The sequence below is a fragment of the Protopterus annectens genome, chromosome 3.part0, assembly GCF_019279795.1.
Source record: "Protopterus annectens isolate FY-2018-M chromosome 3.part0, PAN1.0, whole genome shotgun sequence".
NCBI lineage: Eukaryota > Metazoa > Chordata > Ceratodontiformes > Protopteridae > Protopterus > Protopterus annectens.
In genome coordinates, this window is record NC_056731.1 from 324,604,526 (window position 1) to 324,624,011 (window position 19,486).

Sequence of the window (19,486 nt, forward strand, 5' to 3'; positions counted from 1 at the left end):
AAATAAATTTCCTGGGTGCCAGCTTGAATACAACCACCCAGATGGCCTACCTCACGCCAGAAAAACAAGAGCAACTGTCTCAATACTTCAGCAAAATGGCAACCTTCACCAGGCTGGCTGCAAGGAAAGTCCGACAGGCTCTGGGATTCATGGCATCTTGCATCCTACTAATCCCATGTGCAAAGCTGCATATGAGGAAACTTCAGTGGTACCTAAAAAACTTTTGGTCTCAACACAGCCACAGCTTGGAAACAATTATACCACCCATTCCATGCCTTCAAAGGGAATTTCATCTTGCATCCTACTAATCCCATGTGCAAAGCTGCATATGAGGAAACTTCAGTGGTACCTAAAAAACTTTTGGTCTCAACACAGCCACAGCTTGGAAACAATTATACCACCCATTCCATGCCTTCAAAGGGAATTTCTGTGGTGGGCTCAAGCATGCCAAAGAAACATAGGTCTCCCTTTCTGTGTACCTCAAGAAACTCAAATCATCACAACAGATGCCTCGGACTACGCCTGGGGGGCACACATGACAGATCAGTGCATTCAGGGAAAATGGTCCGAAAAAGAGAAGCACCTACACATCAACCAAAAGGAAATGCTAGTCGTGCAAAATGCTATTATGACCTTCAAAGACCTACTACATCCAGGCCAGCTTTTGATAAGGACAGACAACACCACAGTGATGTGGTACATAAACATACAGGGGGGAACTCATTCATACCCCTGTGCAGTCAAGCCATGACCCTATGGAACACAGCACTGGAATTGCAAATTCAACTACAGGCGCAATTCCTGCCAGGGAAGGAAACACACTGGCAGAGAGCCTAAGCAGAAATATGACAGATCCACACGAATGGAAGTTGCATCCTCAAGTTTTCACAAAGATAACTCCGGCATGGGGACAGCCAGATATAGATCTCTTTGCTACCCACAGAAATTACCAGTTGAAAAAATTTTGTTCAAGGACCTATCATCCACAGGCCTGGAAAGTGGACGCACTTTCTTTCAATTGGACAACGTTGACAGTCTATGCCTTTCCGCCTCTTCCTCTGTTGCCCAAAGTTCTATTAAAAGCCAGAGCAAAGAGGCTGAAAATGATTCTCATTGCTCCAGACTGGCCAAGGCAACACTGGTATCCGCTCCTGAAGAGCCTGACACATTCCCCACCATGGATCCTACCTCTAGTCCCTCTTCTGTTGTCCCAGCACAACTACAAGAAGCCAGCTCAAAACCCTAAATCTAGCTGCATGGAGAATTCCTTGATTTCCCAACAGACCCTCCTCTCCAAGGAGGTGCAGGATGTCATCTTGGAGGCTAGAAGACCTTCTACTAGAAAAGCCTACACCGCCAAATGGAAACGATTTTGTGCCTGGAATCAAGAAAAGGGCCAGAATCCTTGGGTGATAAATTTACATCAAATTTTACAGTACCTAGCTGAGATGTTAAACAGTGGACTTTCCTTCTCCTCCATCAAAATCCACGCTTCAGCCATTTCTGCACAATACAACACAGATCCTCCTTTATTCTCTCATCCTTTCTTAAGACAGTTCCTCAGAGGGGCAAAGAATATAAAACCCCCAAGGAAACCACCAGTCCCTGCTTGGGACCTCAACTTCGTATTGGAAAAGCTGACCCTTCCTCCCTTCGAGCCAGCTTCTTCAATAGAACTACAATACTTGTCATGGAAAACAGCCTTCATTCTGGCTATCACCTCATCACGCAGGGTTTCGGAGCTACAGGCCCTCATGGCTGTGCAACCTTTCATCATTTTCCATCAGGACAGAGTTTCCTTACGAACCAACCCTACCTTTATGCCAAAGGTAGTATCCAGTGTTGCTTTGAATCAGGCTATCCACTTACCTACCTTTTATCCTAATCCACAAAACAAAGGGGAAAGACTACTACATTCCTTGGACATTCACAGACAACTTCGTTATTATTTGGACAGGACAAAGCCATTCAGGAAATCCAAGCAGCTCTGTGTCCTATGCTACAGGTGCTCAAGGAAAGGCTATTTCCAAACAGACAATCTCAAAATGGATAGCCCACTGCATACGCTTTTGTTACTCATTTCATGGAAAAACTGTGCCTACAAGCATCAAATCCCACTCCACCAGGGCCACAGCTACCTCTGCAGCTTTCCTCAGGGGGATTCCTACCAAGGACATTTTGGAAGCAGCCACTTGGAGTTCAGTGCACACTTTCTCCAAACACTATCACCTTCCCCTATACTCTAAATCTAGAGCGGGATTTGCCACAGCAGTCTTGCAGGGCATCCTTGCTCCTCCTAGTTCCACTTAGTGCCTGCCACCCCTACTTATCTTTGGGATTCTTCCCATCTGTAATGACTGCAGCTGTATGCGCGATGAACATAGTACAGTTTTGTACCTACCATAAATGTAGATGTTCGAGTGCTCATACAGCTGCAGTCCAGGTTACCCTCCCTCCATCCCCTCTTAGAACAGGCCTTATGACAAACACCTTTATCATACAACCTATTTGGGGTATTCTTTTATGGTGTATTTGCTTGCAACTACTGTTTTTGATTTATCTACATTGCATGTTTGCATAATATTATGTTTTGCCTTCCTTCTGGGGGCACCTGACATCTGAGGCAAGAAAAACGGAAGAAAATGGCGTCGGCTGCCTCTTTTATACCCCTGCCGCACTGACGTCAGGGAAGAAGCGACGACAACCAACGCCGGACCTAGACTTTGGAATTCGGCCGACCGAGGACCCGCCTGACGGCAGGATAACCCATCTGTAATGACTGCAGCTGTATGAGCACTCGAACATCTACATTTATGGTAGGTACAAAACTGTACTTTTCTACTACCATGACGGGAATGAACCCCATTCCTAAGTCAAAGTATGATTAAAGTTCATGAAATTAGTATTTTTTATATCTTTGTCAGACAAAAGTGCAATTTGCAGCACCCACAACATGGCCATTAATGACTCCTGCAATTCGTACGGAGTTGCATGCATCTGTAGCATATCTAAATGATTGTAGACTTTAAGACCCCATGTTCCTACTACTATTGGAACTGTCTGTGTATCTTTCTTCCACATTGCTCTCGTTTCTGCTTGCAGATTCTGATATTTCACGAGTTTGTCCCTCTGTCTCTCTCTCTATGCAAGACAGTGTAGTCGTACAGATTAGCTGATGTGGTGAAAGCATATCTGTTTCCAGTTAGGATTTAGTCTGGATTCTGAAATCACTAACATTAGGGTTGCTTTTGAACTGCCTGTGTTTCAGGGAGATGTGTGTGTTAATCGTTAAATGCTTCACTCTTAATTATGGAGATGTCCTTCCATATCACTGTTGCAGTATTCTTCACAAAAGGGATTCCCTGCCATGGGTTGCCCAACATCCCACCAGTATACCAAAGACTTAAGATTTATAGACATTATACTTCATGCTTATGCTTTCCACTCAAGGTGTAGGGCAGAAAGGTGACATACAGACCTCAGAACTTCTTTGCCACCAGTCTGAATGCCATCATTGATAGTCTGTCTAAACGCTTCTTTACTGGCTGCTGAGGTGTATTTCTGATAAGTGCCCCATTGGGATTGTTTCTCATCTTTTTCTTCCTTTTTGAATTTTGAGTTTACATGTCATCCAGGAAGGGAAAATGTCAGTGTAGGAGGTGGATTCCCCAAAAGGATGGTCACAAGCAGCATCACTCCTGTTTGGGTGCTTCTCATGACCATGCAAAGTGTTCTGTCTGACAAGCATTTGTCCCCAAGACCTTGCATAGTCATCTCTCTTCGTTGTCTATTTACCTGTAGAACCAGTGTCTTAAATTGTTGGGGCAGGGTGCTGTGGTGGAATCTTCCCATCCAGAAGGTTAACTGCCTGCTAAGAAAAGGCCAAGAGAGTCTGGTATAACTTGGCTGCTGTCCCGTCTCCCCTGGACATCTGAGTCTTTAGGCTGGTGAATGCCCAGAGGATCACCCAGTTGTTCTGTCGGACTCCGTTGCCTGTGACCCAGTCACAGGCCAGCTTGGATACAATTTCTCACACGTCCTCTGAGGCTCTGCAGATGTCTGCTCTGGATGTGGAGAGGGAACCTTGGCTGATTATTTCAGAGGGACTGAGACAGAATTTGCAGATGCTTGTTCAGGGGGAAATTCCTACTACGTTGTTTGAATGTAGGCAAGGGTCTGAACCTGCTAAGGTGTTTAGGGCAGATGGCCCTCAAAAGAAAAAAGAAAAAAACAAGCATGTTTTCCCTTGCTTCTAAAGATCCTCACTGTGAATGGCAGGATTTTACCCAAGGGTTACTTAATGCACTGATGGCCTTGAAGCCTCCACAAGGAGTTCCTGTATTTGCTCCCCCTTGGTCCTCTGCCCCACTCAAGAAGCCCAGCGAGCAGGACTCCTGTGATGAACTGGATTCTGGGGATGAGTCTTTAGCTTATTCCTTTCAAATCCCTTCTCCCTTGGATGGTGGTTCTGAGAAGGAAGACTGTATTAGCCCAGACTGTCTCTTTGAAGAGCTCTCTTTTGGGGATACTTAAATAATTCTTACTGTTTAGCCATATCTCCCTTTCTTTTATTTCCAACCTAGTTTTAAACTCAACTTTTTTATCCCACTCCTTAGATATGTTTTCAGAAGACAAATCTGTCTTCTCTAGTAGCTCCTGAAATAAGTCCACAACCCAGTCCACAACCCATTCCTTAAATTCCTCTCTTTTCAGCTGGTAGGTGGGGAAGCGCCAGTGACTAATTTTCATTTCATTACCTTGCATTTTTATTTTAGTTGTTATAGCTGCATGATCTGAAATCGTTATTGGGTGCATTTCAAGACCTTCAATTAAATGCACATGTTCATGTGTGATATAAAATTTGTCTACCCTAGCGCAGTTTTTGTATCTCTGTGAGTAATATATAAATTCGTTCTGAATTCGTAGTAACTGAATTCACATCTTCCATGCCAAACATTTTCATAAATTTCTTCAAAAAGCTACCCTCCCTTGTTATATTATCCCTTCAAGGTCCCCCAGACACATTTTCACTGTTGCAAACCAAATTCCAGTCTCCACCTATAAGCAATATTCCTTTCTGAAAGCTGATTATTTCTCCCCAAAATTTCTTAAACTCCATTATAGCAGTTTTAGGGGGGAGGGGGGTGTAAATGCATGTCAGTGTAATCCTCATCCCTAGCCAGTAGCCCCTTAGTACTATGTATCTTCCATTATCTTTTTCCCCCCTCTTCTGTCACTATTTGGAGCTCCTTTTGCAATTAAAATAAGTACTTCTCTTTTCCTTTGCCCCAAATATTCCACTCAATAACCATCCCAAAATTCTTTCTTTATCAAATTCACATGTTCAGTTCTTTCCAGGTACGTCTCCTGTAGCATAGCTATTTGCACTCTACATTTTTTAATATAGTTCACTACTCCCTTATTTTTACCTGTAAGACCATTTAGATTGAAAGACATTACATAAAGCATCATTTTCTTATATAGTTATTATTACCACCTTTTATATATAACTGCTGTTTTGCTAAATGTCTAGTTCCAACTTTTTTGTTATGTGTGTATACTGGCCGGCAGTTTGGTCTTTTATACATGTTTCATGTCATATCCATTTGCACCTATGTCACAGCTTACATAACTTTTTGCTTTTTTGAAAGCCCTCAAACAGGACAAACAACCTCCAAAAAACCCTCCTAAAACCTACGAACATTACAATAACACACACAACTGTGTACATCTTCAAATATTGAAGTTTTTGCTTCCTAATAAGAACACAAGTTCCAAGCCGATAGCTGCACATATAGGCTAAAATTAACCAAAAAGAAAGATTAGTCATGCTAAAGTTGAGAAAACAGTTGAATGCTTTCAGTAGACACTTTCTCCAAGCCATTTTCTTTATCAAATTGTCTTCTAGTGACATGCAAACCAGACACTGAACTGCTAAGGGTACCTTGTTTATCAGAAAGAAGGACTTACAGTATTTAATATTCTTTTTCATTTACATCCTTTGTAATAAACGTTTACTGGATAATGCCTATGGTTTTTACCTAGTCATTTCCCTATGCAAGCATGGGAAAAAGCACACTGATTTTTATTTTGTCATACTCTGTTAACCAGACCCTAGTGCTCTCCCCATCTCCTCACCTCCTCATTCTTTTTTCATTGCAGTGTCTACTTTTTTCAAAACTGGACAAAGAAAAAGAGAGAAGGGTGAACAAGAAAAAAAAAACTGTTTATATCGGTATCCCTAATGCATTTAAAAAAAACTGAGAGAAGTTTACTTCAAGTCTAACTGGTTTTGTATTATCTTTAAAGCTGTCACACCTGGGGAAAACCCCTGATTGTTTTCAGGGAACATTATGTTCTATCCAGTTTCTCTGTTTTTTTTTTTTCCTTCAGCCAATCACCTTCCACCAAACTGTCTCCAGTTTCTCTTTACCAGACTGTCTCTATGGAGACAAGCTGCAGAAAAGCTACTTAATATAGTTATTTCCAAGGGCTAGAAAAACAGCCTTATAATAGTCTGTATTCTTTTTTTTTTTCATTTACTTGCCCTCTGTTTTAAAACAAAGCTCCTTAATCAGTCATTTTTCCATGCAAGAATGAAAAAGAAACGCATCAATTTGAACTCTGTCACACTGTCTTAACCAGGCTCCTTTTTTTTGGTAATTATATTACCTGTGTTTCTCAAAACTGCACAAGAAGGAAAGAGAGAAGAGGGGAGAAAAATAAAAACCTGTTCACAATTCCCATTACACCCAAAAGTAGCATGCTAAAATAGCATGCAACACAGATACAATACTATTAAGAAAAGAATGTGTTTTCTTTATTTACAGTTAGTGTTCTCCCCTCTCTTCCCCTTCTCAAAACATTTTTCCGAATATTAATGATATGAAGTAGGGCATATAGTTCAGTCCCCCATTTGGCAAACAAATTTTGACTAAGTCTAATGTTTCCAGATTTCCTTCTGCTATCATATTTCACAAATATAATTAATGCTTTGTAATCCCAGATAAAGTTAGTGATTATATTACTGTTCTCCATCACCCAGATCCTGTATCTGCTTCATTTCCAATGTACAGTTTATTCTACTGGCCAACTTTCGTGCTCCCTTTCTTCTCTCCAATATTTTCCTTTGAAATACTGAAAAAGGTTTCACAGATGCAGTCTTTCTGTGGTCTTTATTACCAGAGGCGTGAGAAGCCAAATCTCCTATTTCACAGCTCAGCTTTTGTTGGACAAACTTCTGTATTTCGTCCTTGGCATGCACTTCATCAAAAAATGATTTTGACCCTCCAGGGAAGAATACCTTGAAGACAGATGGATATAGCAGTTTGAATTTTACACCTGCATCTCTGCATTCTCTGAATAGAGGGATGAATTTACTTCTCTTTTGAGTGGTGCACAATGAGTAATCATTCTCCACAAACACTCTGCTGTCACCTACTTTTAGTATTTTGTCCTTCTGCCACAGTTTTGCAAGAATCAGTTCTTTCTGCTGGTAGGATTGCATCCTTATTATTAAAGGTCTAGGTTGCTTTCTTATCGCTAGATTTGGAGCCTGCATACTATGTTTCCGTTCAACTAATAAATCCTGCTCTGGAATACCAGTCCAGGTGCTTATTTGTGCTTTTATGAATTTAATGCAGTCTGTTCCTTCCAGCTTTTCTGGTATAGCTGAAAATCTCAAGTTTTCCTCTAATTCTATTGTTTTTTTTTAAACATCTCTTCCTGAGCAGTCTCATATTCAGCCACCTTTTTCTTTATTTCGACCTCTGACTTTTGCAGCTTTATCATCTCATCTGAATATCTGTTTAAAGCTTATTGCATTTGTTTCAGCTAAATATACTCTTATCAGTGTTTTATGTTAACCAGGTCTGTATGCAGTTGTCTTATATCATCCTGTAGGTTACTGGAAGTCCTGTCTGAAGGTTGCATTACTTTTTGCTGAGCAGCTACAAAACTCTCTAGTCAGTGCTTCTTCCTCACTTTTGTAGCTACTTTTTTTCCAGGTCTTCTGTATTTCGTTATTCTTGGCATCCAGGCAGTGCACTTACTAGGCAGTTACTGAAATTTACCCATAAACACAAGCCTACTGGCCTTCTCTGCTGCGTTTCTGATTTCACACTGGGAGAGCTAAAAATAAACTGTTACTCAGTGTGCAGCCATCTTGGAACTCCAGGCCTTGCAGGATTTGAAACACATTTTTGTTTCTCCTGTTTCTAAGTCCCAGAGGAATTATCCACAGCCGAGTGGCGTCTCCAGGCATTTCTGCAGTTACTGCCTACTGCGCCTCTAGGCGTCAAATATTGCCCGTTCATATTTGCATTAATTCCAAAACCATGCTGCATACAAGGTATCCGAATATTTTATCTTGAAGCATACATGATTGCAAACACAACTGTATTGCTATATGGCCTCTGTCAATGACTGTTAGAACTCTAAGGTAATAACTTCATTTTTAAAGGCTGAAGCCACACCCACTGGGAGTTAAAGGTACGCACTCCAAAGGGCTGTACTGGAGGGAATGAGTTAAATCTACTTTTATTCACGGGCAGCCTTGCCCTCCTCCCAAAGGTAAGAGCTCTAGACGGGTTCCTCTTGCTAAGTTTACTTAATCCCAACTTCTCAGCAACCTCCTTTTCAGGACAAGCCAGGTTCTCTGTGACTGTTTTCCTCTTTCCTGAGCCCTTCTGGAACTCTTGGGTCAACACCTTTCTGTTTCCTCTCCTTTTTCCCCCCAGGCTTTCCTAGACTCCGTGGCTCTTAAGTATGCTTATCTTCACATCCCAATTCATCCCCTTTTCAGGAAGTTTTTGTATTTTTTGTGTTTCTTCTTTGCATTTTCAGTTCCCTGCTTTGCCCTTTGGCCTTTCTACTGCTCCAAGAGTTTTCACCAATGGCATTTCTCCTATGATTGCTTTTTACAGGATAAGATGGGTTCAAAGATTTCCTTATTTGGACGACCTACTCATTCAGGCTTCCTATCCTGAGACCTTACTTCAGCACCTCTATTATATTGTTTGTCTCTTGCAAAGCCTGGGGTTTACCATAAAGTTCCAAAAATCAGTCCTGGTTCCTTCTCATGATCATGTATTTCTCGGTTGCAGGCTCCAGACCATCCCTGTGCTGGCTTCCCTGCCTCCTCCAAAGGCTGCTTCACTGATGACCCTTTTTCAGTCTCTTCTTCCTCTAGTTTCCGTTACAGTCAGGGAGTTTCAAACGGCACAAGGAATTATGGCCTCCACCATTCCTTTGCTTTCTGTTGCCAGGCTTCATATGAGAAAACTACAGTGGTTCTTAAAGTCAGTATTACTTCAATACTGTCATCATCTGGATTTTCCAGTCCATCTTCTTCCATGTCTCAAGTTCGCACTTCAGTGGTGGATTCATCAGCTGTCTGTCAACATGGGACTTTTTTTTCAACACCCAGTTCCCTCTCAGGAACTTTTTTCAGATGCCTCAGACACAGTGTAGGGAACCTTTTTCTGTTCCCTCAAGGTCCAGGGTCTTTGTTCTCATCAGAGGTCAGACCAGATCAGTATCAAGGAGATGAGGGCTCTCCTTTTCACTCTTCAGACCTTCTGTTCCCTTTTTCTTCCAGGGTCTGTCTTTACAGACAGTATCTCAGTGATGTGGTATATCAGCAAGCAAGGGCGGACACGGTCCTAGCTTCTTTGCAGGCTATCTCTTCAAGTTTGAAATCTTGCTGTAAAGTATCAAGTAGTTCAGGCTGTATGTATTCCTTCAGAGCAGGTCATAGACGGTCTGAGCATGTCCAAAACATAGGCTCACAAATGGATGCTTCACAGAGATATGTTTTTGGACATTGTCTATCAGTGGGGTACTCCTCCACCTTCCTGGGATCTTAATTTTGTTCTTGAAAAATTGAGTCGGGCCCCTTTTAGCGTGCAGCTTCAGCTTCCTTACAGCATTGTACATGCAAGATTGTTCTTTTGGCCCCTTACATCAGCTAAGAGAGTGTCTAAACTCTAGGCTGTTCTGGCTGTTCCTCCTTTTTGGTTTTTCATAGGACTGGGTGTCTCTTAATACTAATCCTTCTTTTATGCCCAAGGTGGTTAATGAATTGTCTCTTAATCAGTTATTAATTTGCCCTTTTATTTTTTACTTCTCTTCAGTCTGCTAGTGAGAAGGTTCTTCACACCTTGGGTTTGCATAGACAGCTCAGATATAAGTTAGACTTCTGAACAACCTTAGTCTTGAGCAATTTTTTATTGTTTCCATCCTAGATCTGTAGCTTTGGCTGTTTCTAAGCAAACTATTTCTTCATGGATCTCGAAAGTCATTTCTTTTGTTACTCCTTTCATATGGGAACAGCGTTTCTGCCTCTGTAAAGGCTCATTCTACCAGGGCTATGACTTCCTCTGGTGCTTTTCACAAAGTATTGGAAACCAGTTCCATCCTTGATGCTACTACTTGGACCTCTCTCCATACCTTTACTAGGCATTACAAATTAGATGTTTCCAGAGCTATCCTGCATGGGTTTCTTGATGGCTCTTTGGGGCCTTCCTCCTACCAAGTTTCCTCTTGAGCTTTTGTACTCTTCCCATTTGTGAAGAATACTGCAACAGTGATGGAAGGACATGGCACAGTTGTGTAAAATCTTATAACAGTTGGATGTCCTCCTCTTCACTGTTGCGTATTTGCTTCCTCCCTCCTCCCCCTTCTGCTCTAGTCTTTTTCCTTTTTTTTCTCCTCCTGTATGCACATGTTCCTCTTACTTCCTAGGACTGTTTCTCCTGGGGCGCAGTTAATTTCTGAGGTACATACATCACCTTTATGACCTACGCTTGTAGAGGGGAGCATATGAATGAACAGGTATGTCTGTAAATCCTAAAGCTTTCGTACACTGGGTGGATGTTAGGTTATCCATGGCAGGGAATGCTTTTTGTGAAGAGTACTGTAACAGTGAAGAGTGACTTCTACTGTTATGGTTTGATTTTACGCAACTTTACTTTCTGTAGGGTTTTTCTCTGTGGGGTCTCGGTAAGAGTATGTTTTCCATTAGTTATTAACGCTAGTAAATAGATCATTTCTAGTAGTCTAGGTTTCTTTCTAAAGCTGATCATGTTAGTTACTTGCATACAGATGTTGGTTTGTTTCAGCACCATCCATATACACTGATCCGCCATTTTTCAAGACCTGCATTATGATGGCTGCTAGAGTGGTATACTGAGGATTTTGTACTTGTCAGTTTTGTATTCCTGTAGTGTGATAGTGTCTATTAATGCATAAAGGTTTCAGAAATGTGATATTAAAGAATACAGATGGCACCTTATATAGATTAATGTTTTGAACTGTTTGTTACTCTTACCAGGTTTTGATGAATTGACCTGCCATTGTGGAGAGACTGTTATCTATCCACCAGTGCCCTGTGGCACTAAGCCACCAGAGTGTAAAAACATTTGCACTAGACATCATGAATGTTCTCATCCAGGTGAGTTGCTAAACACAAGCATGCATATTTACAGCTACTTATGAAAAGTTAAGTGATAAACTAGGTAGAGGTCTTAGGCTTGATGTTTGATAGTGTGTATATACTAAACTGTTTTTGGATTGATTTGTGGATGTACAGTTGGCAAGTTCCTTTGCTTCATAGCTAGAACATCAAAGAAGTTTATAGTCCAAGCATCTGAGAGAGAGCAGACTATATAGAATGAATGAACAATGATAACAGGTATTTCATTGTGTAAAGATATTTCCTTGCATGTCTGTTATGAACATACACAGTTTAAGCAAAGGTGTATGGAAAAACTGTTAGAACATGTAATCGTGTTTTTTTTTTTTTTTGCAGCAAATATGTAAAATATGACAGACATTACAGAAATATTTTTTCTGTAGAAATGCAGCAATGTTTAGAATGAAGGTTTCACAACACACGCACATTTGCACATATGCACGCGCACAGTCAATGCTTTGAACTCGTTAGACTGCTACCTCCTGTCTGGTTGTATAAACAACTTTGCTTTGGAAGAAGTTATTTAGATATTCTGTATGTTTTTTTTTCTTCCATGCCTGCTGACCAGGAAGTTTCCCATTATGTCTGTAGCCCATTTGTTCCCCAGTCTGGATATTTCCCAGTGGGGGCAAGAGCTGACAAAGGGTGGCTTCCCTCCAGGTATCATTGAAGGTGATTTGTGCCCTTGCTTGCATCCTGGAAATTGGGGCTCTTTTATGTCCCTAACGTTTTTACTGGTACTGACATGAACACGATCATTGCTGCAGGGCATCCTGTGCCCTCTCTATGTATGCACATGCCTACACGCATGCTATTGAATGCTACCATCCCTGAATTGGAATTTGCAAGCCCACGTTCTTGGTCCTAAACCATTGATGTCGTAGAAGTCTTCTTTTGCATGCGAGTAGTTAGCCAAACAAAAGTCACCATATGCTTCCCCCAAGGATGGGTGAGCTTAGTGGAAGCCATTCACTCTCTTGCTGTCATGCCCGAATGCCTGGGTTGCAGTTTAATCTTTATCCCCACTATGTCACAGATCCATGCTGCTTGCTTGTCTGTCTGTTTATATTTGTTTATTGGGAAAGTCTGACTGGGTTGAAAAACCCTTTTCAGTGGAAACCAAGGGAGAAATCTTCAAAAAAAGTAACTAACAAGATATGGTTGAAAACATACATGTACAAATACATGTATGTGTTCAGCTGTATAGACATAGTAGAACACTGTATGATCCTTATTCATAGAATAAGGAAAACAATTACAGCAGGTGAAATAGTAGCAATTACAATACATGTCAGCATGTGACATATATTTCACGCAAGTGGCACTAGAGCATTTCACATTCTGGAAGCATTCAGAAGAGCATATAACATTGCAGGAGAGCATGTTACTACCAGGAAACAAATTCTGTATTTTTAGGGATGAGGTTTGTTAGAGGATGTGTTGAGTTGAGGCTAAGGGAGATTAAGTATAGTAGTACAGTGAGAATAACTTAAGTGTGATTTAATTAAGGGTAATTCTGTCTAAAAAGCAAGGTCCTTTGTGAGTACATAGTGAAAAAAGTTAGATGAAAAGGAGGTAGTCGGAGACTGATGAGATTTATCCAGGGGACAGGTACAGTAACAGATTTGGATATTATTGAAATATAATTTTATTAACAACTTTGAAGATGAGTTTGCTGATCTTTCTGGTGGAGGTGGGCAAGGAGATTCTGCATTATGGCAGGAGTAAAGGAAGGCACTTTGAGAGTTTTAGGAGAGAATAACGGTCAGTACTTTATTGAAGGTGCAAATTTTCCAATGGGATTATACCGTTAAAGAAAATTCTTTTCAGCTATGTAGGATGCATGAAATTGTGTGCTAGTTTGAATTGACAGTAGCTGAGGTAATAATCTGGGTATTCAAGCTGGTTGAGCTTTATGGCAGTGCAGTGGTGGGTTCTGTTTACATGGGTAACAAACCTGGGTACGAGTATTTTTTTGTAGCACTGCTCATGTCTTGCACGAAGGGATGAATGCAGATTAGTGAAGATGGGGCAGTGTATGAGTGTGGAAGTAGGCAGTTGCTGTGTGTTTACTACAGTCTGTCTATTAGAATTTTGCCCTGTGTAATAGTCCAAAATTTTGGTTGGTTTTCTGGAGTTCCTTTTGGACGTAGAAATCGATTTTTAGGATTTTATCAGTGGCAACAACAGTGAGTTTTGTGTGTGAAACAAATTTAGTGGTGATGACATCAGAGGAAAAAAGGCTGAAGTTTTTACATCATAGTTGAACTTGGGAGTGAATAGCATTGATGTAGTTTTTTTTTTTTTTTGAGGTGTAGTAGAAGTTCATATGGTTTGAACAGAGTTTCATTGGAGGTTAAGGAGAGAAGGGTGGTAATCTGAAGCTCAGGGATTTATTTATTTTTTTGTGCAGGTAATGTTTGAATTATACTAGAGAGCTGAGTTAGTTGAGACAAGAGAAAGATTGTTAATGAATATGTTGAAATCTAGGGGGCTAGGTTTTGAGCCCTGGCGAACTAAAGCTGGTATGCAAAGAAAGGTGGATTTGGATTGTTGCGATTTAAGTTCTTAGGTCTTATTAAACAGGTAGGCAGTGAACCATTCTAGGGCTGAGGGAGAGCGAGAGACCAGTTGTTGTTTCTGTGTGCGCGTGGTGTTAAGGAGAGACTGACAGTGCTGTAAGTAGGTGAAGTCCATGTTGGGGTGGGGAGGGGAGGTTGTCATTTAAAAGACACATAATAAAACCTTGGTAGTTGACTTGCTGCATTTCTCAAGGATCAAAAGGTATGACAATGCATCTGAAGTTGAGAGTTGAGTACAGAGGCCACCTCTGTGTAGTGGCAGGAAATGCAATTGTATTCTTGAGGTAAGAAACAGATTCCTTGCAAAAGGTGCTTCAACAAAGTATTAGTTTAAGGGTGTGCACACTTATGCAACCAGCTTCTTGTACGTTTTTTATATTTTTCCCCTAACAAATTTTGTTGTTTTTCAATTGAATTGTACAGGTTATAGGTCACATTAAAGATGGGAAAAGTTTTGAAATGATTTATTGTGGTCTCATTTTTTTATATCACAAAAAACTGGCATTTTAACAGGGATGTGTCCACTTTTTATATCCACTGTATAGTTGCAGTGTACTCTGTCAGATGTATGCCTTATTTACAGAGTATACTGCTGCTTGTTTATATTGAAAGTCTGTTTTCTTGACTTTTGTAAATATCGATCTGTCAGATTTGTTACTCTTATTGTGGTGTGCTGGCTGAGCTTGCATGGAGGAAAGTGTGGATTTCTTTTAATGCCAATGATTTTGAAAATAGTGAAAAGTGTTGGCATTAGCATTAGGAGTGTGTGAGAAGGTAGCAGGTTAGGGTTGGATTCGTTTTGTATGCATTTTTGTTTTTTATTTTATGTGAATTAGTGTTCGTGTTTTTGGGTTAGGGTTAGAATAAGGGCAAGTGAAGTGATAACTTTGAATGTTGTGTGCATGATGGTATATGTGCATAGTGTGACTCTTGTGTAGTGGTACTATTAAGGAACGGGTCTTCAGTAAGAAGATTAGTAGTTTTAGGGTTAGGTGTAGTGGCAGGGTTAGGGTTAATTTTGGCACACATGAGTAAGGTGGTACATGGGCAAAGCAGAGAAGGAAAGGAAGTGTCACTGTTTACTGATTGTAGCAGAGGAGAGAGAATAGTGCCAATGCAAGAAGGATGTGCTGTGTCATAGCGAGAACATCACCAACACAAGGAGGTGTTCATCATAGCCAGATGCATGTTAGCATCAGGGGATGAAAACTTGGCCTTGGATACAAAGGTCATTATTAACTCATCTCTTGGATTAGATGTTAACCAGAGCTCCCATCTGCTTGAGCACATCTGGATGTAAAAGACTCCATGGTACATTTTGAAAAGGGTAGGGGAAGTTCCCCAATACTCCTTCCAAATTTCCCCTAGTAGTAGAAATACCACCTAGGATCTCCCTGAAGAGGCCACTAGCTGAGTCTTACTAACCCAGTCAACAAAGGATAAAAATATTTTCTCGTAAAAAGAAGGAAGGAGTAGTTTTATTTGTGCATTTAAATTTGGGTGTAGTCAGTGCGATTGGTTGAGAGATGCGTTTTGATAGCAAGTTAGGTGATGCTGAGAGACCAAAGTGTGAATGTTTTTGAAGTCATGGAACTTAATGGAAAAAAGTTTACTGAATGTAGAAAAGTAGATGACAATGTCTGTGATTTCCTTGCCGAACTAATTTTAACAGATGGCTGAATGGATGTCAAGTGACTAATTTTGAACTGTTACGAGACCTTATAAGGGAGCAAAAGCTCAGTATGTTGCCTAAGGATACGATAATCTGGTTAGCAAACTAGGAATATAATACCGTTGATGAAATGAGCAGAAAGGGTGGACTGATTCTAGTCATCAGAGAACAGCTACACAAGAAAGATTTTCACAGTGCTACATCTGGGCATAAGGGTGTCTGTGGGACATTCTGCACTTTCACAGCCAAAGGGGGTCTTCAGTGGTTCCAGTCCAATCAAGGGTCTTGAGGTTAGATTTTTCTGTATAACTAGGTTGGGCATGTAGTGTCCATATTTGCACAGTGATGAGAGTGGGAACCAGAAGCTAAATGAGGGAGTTAACAGAGGTGGGCATATTGTATTGGTGGGTTGTCACAAGAGTACAGCTGTTATCTATCACAAGGGCCCCTGTCATGATCGAAAGAAACTGATCATTGCCGAGAAGGATGGCGCCTCTGTCATAGCTACTGTTATGCCTGTAAGTTTTTAAAAAAGAGCACTATTCCTGTGGGAGTCCACTTCAGTTAGAGACATTGATGGGGATAACTTTTCAGGTGCCCTTAGCCAATTCACTGCCGGGGGGGGGGGGGGCAAGGAGATGGTCATTTTTGCTGAGATTCCTATAGATTTATTAATGGAGGTTATTTTAATCACACAGTACTCTGTGTAAATGCAGTTACACACAGCTAGGCATAGAGACAATCTCCTGAAAAAGTAACAGGAGGAACACTGGGCTAATGCTGCACCTTCAACAGAGGAAGATGATGTGGTTACTTCAGGGGAAGAGCCGGGTAGTACCACCCAGCCTAAAGTAATGTCATAGCTGGAAATGGCACTGGACTTATTTTAGAATAGGCTACTTCAAGGAATGACTAGTGACAAGGGTAAGTCTCGACCACAACTTTTGGTAGATAAGGGACAGTGAGAGGCAAGTGAATAGCAGCTGTTGGATCCTTTCTCACAGGACCTAAAGGAGCTAGCCAAGGAACTCCTGACTCCCATGGCAGTGGGCGACTGTATATGGGGACAGTTAGCAATTGTATAGACAATAGACTTCTGAAGGGGGGAGATAGAGGTAGATGTGATAGTTCCAAAGGCCTGCCATCAGGCACTTATAGCCATAGCCCATGGTATCCCCCCTTTCAAGCCTTATGGGCACAAAATGCAACATTTCTGTCTTGACCAGTGATTTCAAAAGACATGGAGACCATACTGCAGGATGTGTGTGCATTGCTAAAATGTTGACAAGGTGAAAGATAAATTCAGGGCTACTTTGGTGCTTTGCTTGTTATTGAAAAAAAAAAAAACATTTCAGAAGGTAGATTAGGACATTGTATGGCATCTTAGTAGCCCAAGTACCACAAATAAGATGTATGCCTTACTGGTTATTGACTGTGACACTAGAGTACCAAGATGAGGCAGAGAGGTGTCAGTTATTCTGTTACAAATGCTCAACAGAAAAAGCTTTCCCTTGAAATAGTAACTGGAGGTGCTAATTGCATGTAAGAACTGCTGATGTGTTTGTGAAAGCATTTTTAGGTGAAGCAGCTAAGGACTTACCCCTACCATACCCAAATTAGTGGTCTGGCTGAGACATTTAACTCTACTCCTAAGACATTGCCAAGAGCATTCACAAACCAGTTTAAGTGGAAATAGAGAAAAGTACCAGTTTGCCTTGTCTTTGTTTACAGAGAAGTGCCCAAAGACTCCACAGGTTTTTTCACTGCTTGAGTTGCATTATGGCTACAGAATGAGGGGATGCCCAAGTTTAATTCATGAGTGTATGGTGAATATTTTTGTCACAAGTGAGTCTACTGTGGACTTCGTCCAAAATTTCATAAGCAGGCTTAAGGAGCTCATGGAGTTGGCAAGGAGCAGCCAACATAAGCAAAAACAGCAACAGTAGATCTGGTCTCATCATATAACCACACCCTGAGAATGCACAGATGGAGAAAATGCGGTGGCACATATTTGTTTGACAAAAAATCAACTACAAGCAGTGTGGGTGGGGCATTTCACTACAGGAAGAAAGAAAGGCAGGATTAACAGGAGGAAAAAGCTTATTTTAACCTGATGAACTCCTATCATGACAGATATACAGTGGTCTTCAGTATCTGCAATATGTTACAGCAGGAGACAGAGGTGGATGGATGTTTTGTGGTAAACCACTTTAGTCAGGTTCAGTCTAACCTCTCCATGAATGAGATGGTGTTTTTTTAAGTAGCTATCCCCTTCCCAGTTTAGAAAATCGGAGCAGTACCACAGTAGTTTAGGGGAAACATTTACTGCTAAGGCATGCCCAACTAGTGAAAGTTCATGTGGACATGGGGACCTATCATCCAATCAAACGCCGCTTACAGGGTGCTCGTGAGTAAAGCAGACCTAATTTGAAGAACCTGGAGGAGATGTTAGATCTGGAGAAACTTTAGGAGTCCAACATTCCCTGATCCTCGCTAGTAATGCTGGTGTCAGAAAGATGCAAACACCAGTTCTATGTAGACTATAAAATAACAGTCACATATAATCCTATATCTAAAACAAGTTAAGTCTTAAAAGTAGTTAGTTGGGGCCAAATATTTGACTAATACTCTCCTTAAGTTTACTAGCAAGTACACTAGCTGCCCTTAGCAAGGTAGAGGTCTACATCTAGTACCTTTTAGCACCTTTTTGAGTTCCACAAATTTAGCAAGATGCTCTTTAAGATTAAAAAAAAAATGTCCCAGCAGTTTTCTAAAGGATGGTAGATCAGATCCTGATAAAGTTGCATATTATGCTCTTGCTTATATAGATGACATTACATTCTATATTCAGTCTGCAAAATCGTATTCAGCATGTCGTGGAGGTGCTAAGTAAACTAAACCAAGGAAATGCCAGATATCTTGTTTTGATCATTGGTTGTGTGGTGGCATAGCAAAATGCAGGCAATATTTTATTTTACATTTGTTGACTGGGATAGTCTGACTGGATACATATCCATTTTCAGCGGAGGCCCCGGGAGAAAAGTTCCAACATTAAAAACATTACATTGAAATTAAGCATGAACATTAAAAAACATTTTTGTCAGTCATAGCTCACACTTATGTGGTTACGGGCATTCCGATGGAAGCAGCTAGGTATTCCTTACAATACTGTTTCGTATACTATAGTATAGTAGAAGTAAGTCTGGATTCTGGCAGGGGCATAGCCAGTGTGTCATGCAGTACTGTTTGAGATTTTTCTTGAATTGGTTTAATGATGGTTCTAGTGTTAGGTCAGCTGGAAGTGAATTCCAGATTTTGCCAAAAGAGTTAGAAAACAAGGAGTCACCAGCTGAGATGTTAGTTTCATGCAAAAGTTGCATAAGAGGACATTTTACAAGTGTGACTTACCCTGTACCAAAAAGAAGGTGATTGCTTTTCTTGGGACAGTGGAGTGTTATAGAAATTGTGTTCATCACAGTAGCCACTGCTGTAATGAGATTAACCAACAAAAGGATGAGGGTATAGCCTCTTAAAAGGAGGAAAGCTCTAGTATAATTCAGTTGTAGACATCGACCACATAATGAATTGTATGCAGCTCTGGAAAAGAAAAGTAGAATAGTTTGTACTCTTCAAAAGCCTCAGCTCTACCTATGTGGTAGAAAATTCACCGTGATTACAGATTATAGTCCCTTGAAGTGGTCATGTAGAGACAGCTTGCAAAACGAGCTCTATTTGAGCTCTAAAATTGGGAGCCTTAAA

General features: G+C 40.8%; 1 protein-coding gene across 1 annotated transcript in view; it reads left to right on the forward strand.

Moving 5' to 3' along the window:
• The window catches only part of NFX1 (nuclear transcription factor, X-box binding 1), a 1,622,551-nt gene that overhangs the window by 708,440 nt on the left and 894,625 nt on the right, over positions 1–19,486 (forward strand). Inside the window, exon 12 of the mRNA XM_044065583.1 lies at positions 11,333–11,452. Within this exon, the coding sequence (XP_043921518.1) occupies positions 11,333–11,452 (120 nt within the window). The remainder of the gene's footprint in view (positions 1–11,332; positions 11,453–19,486) is intronic.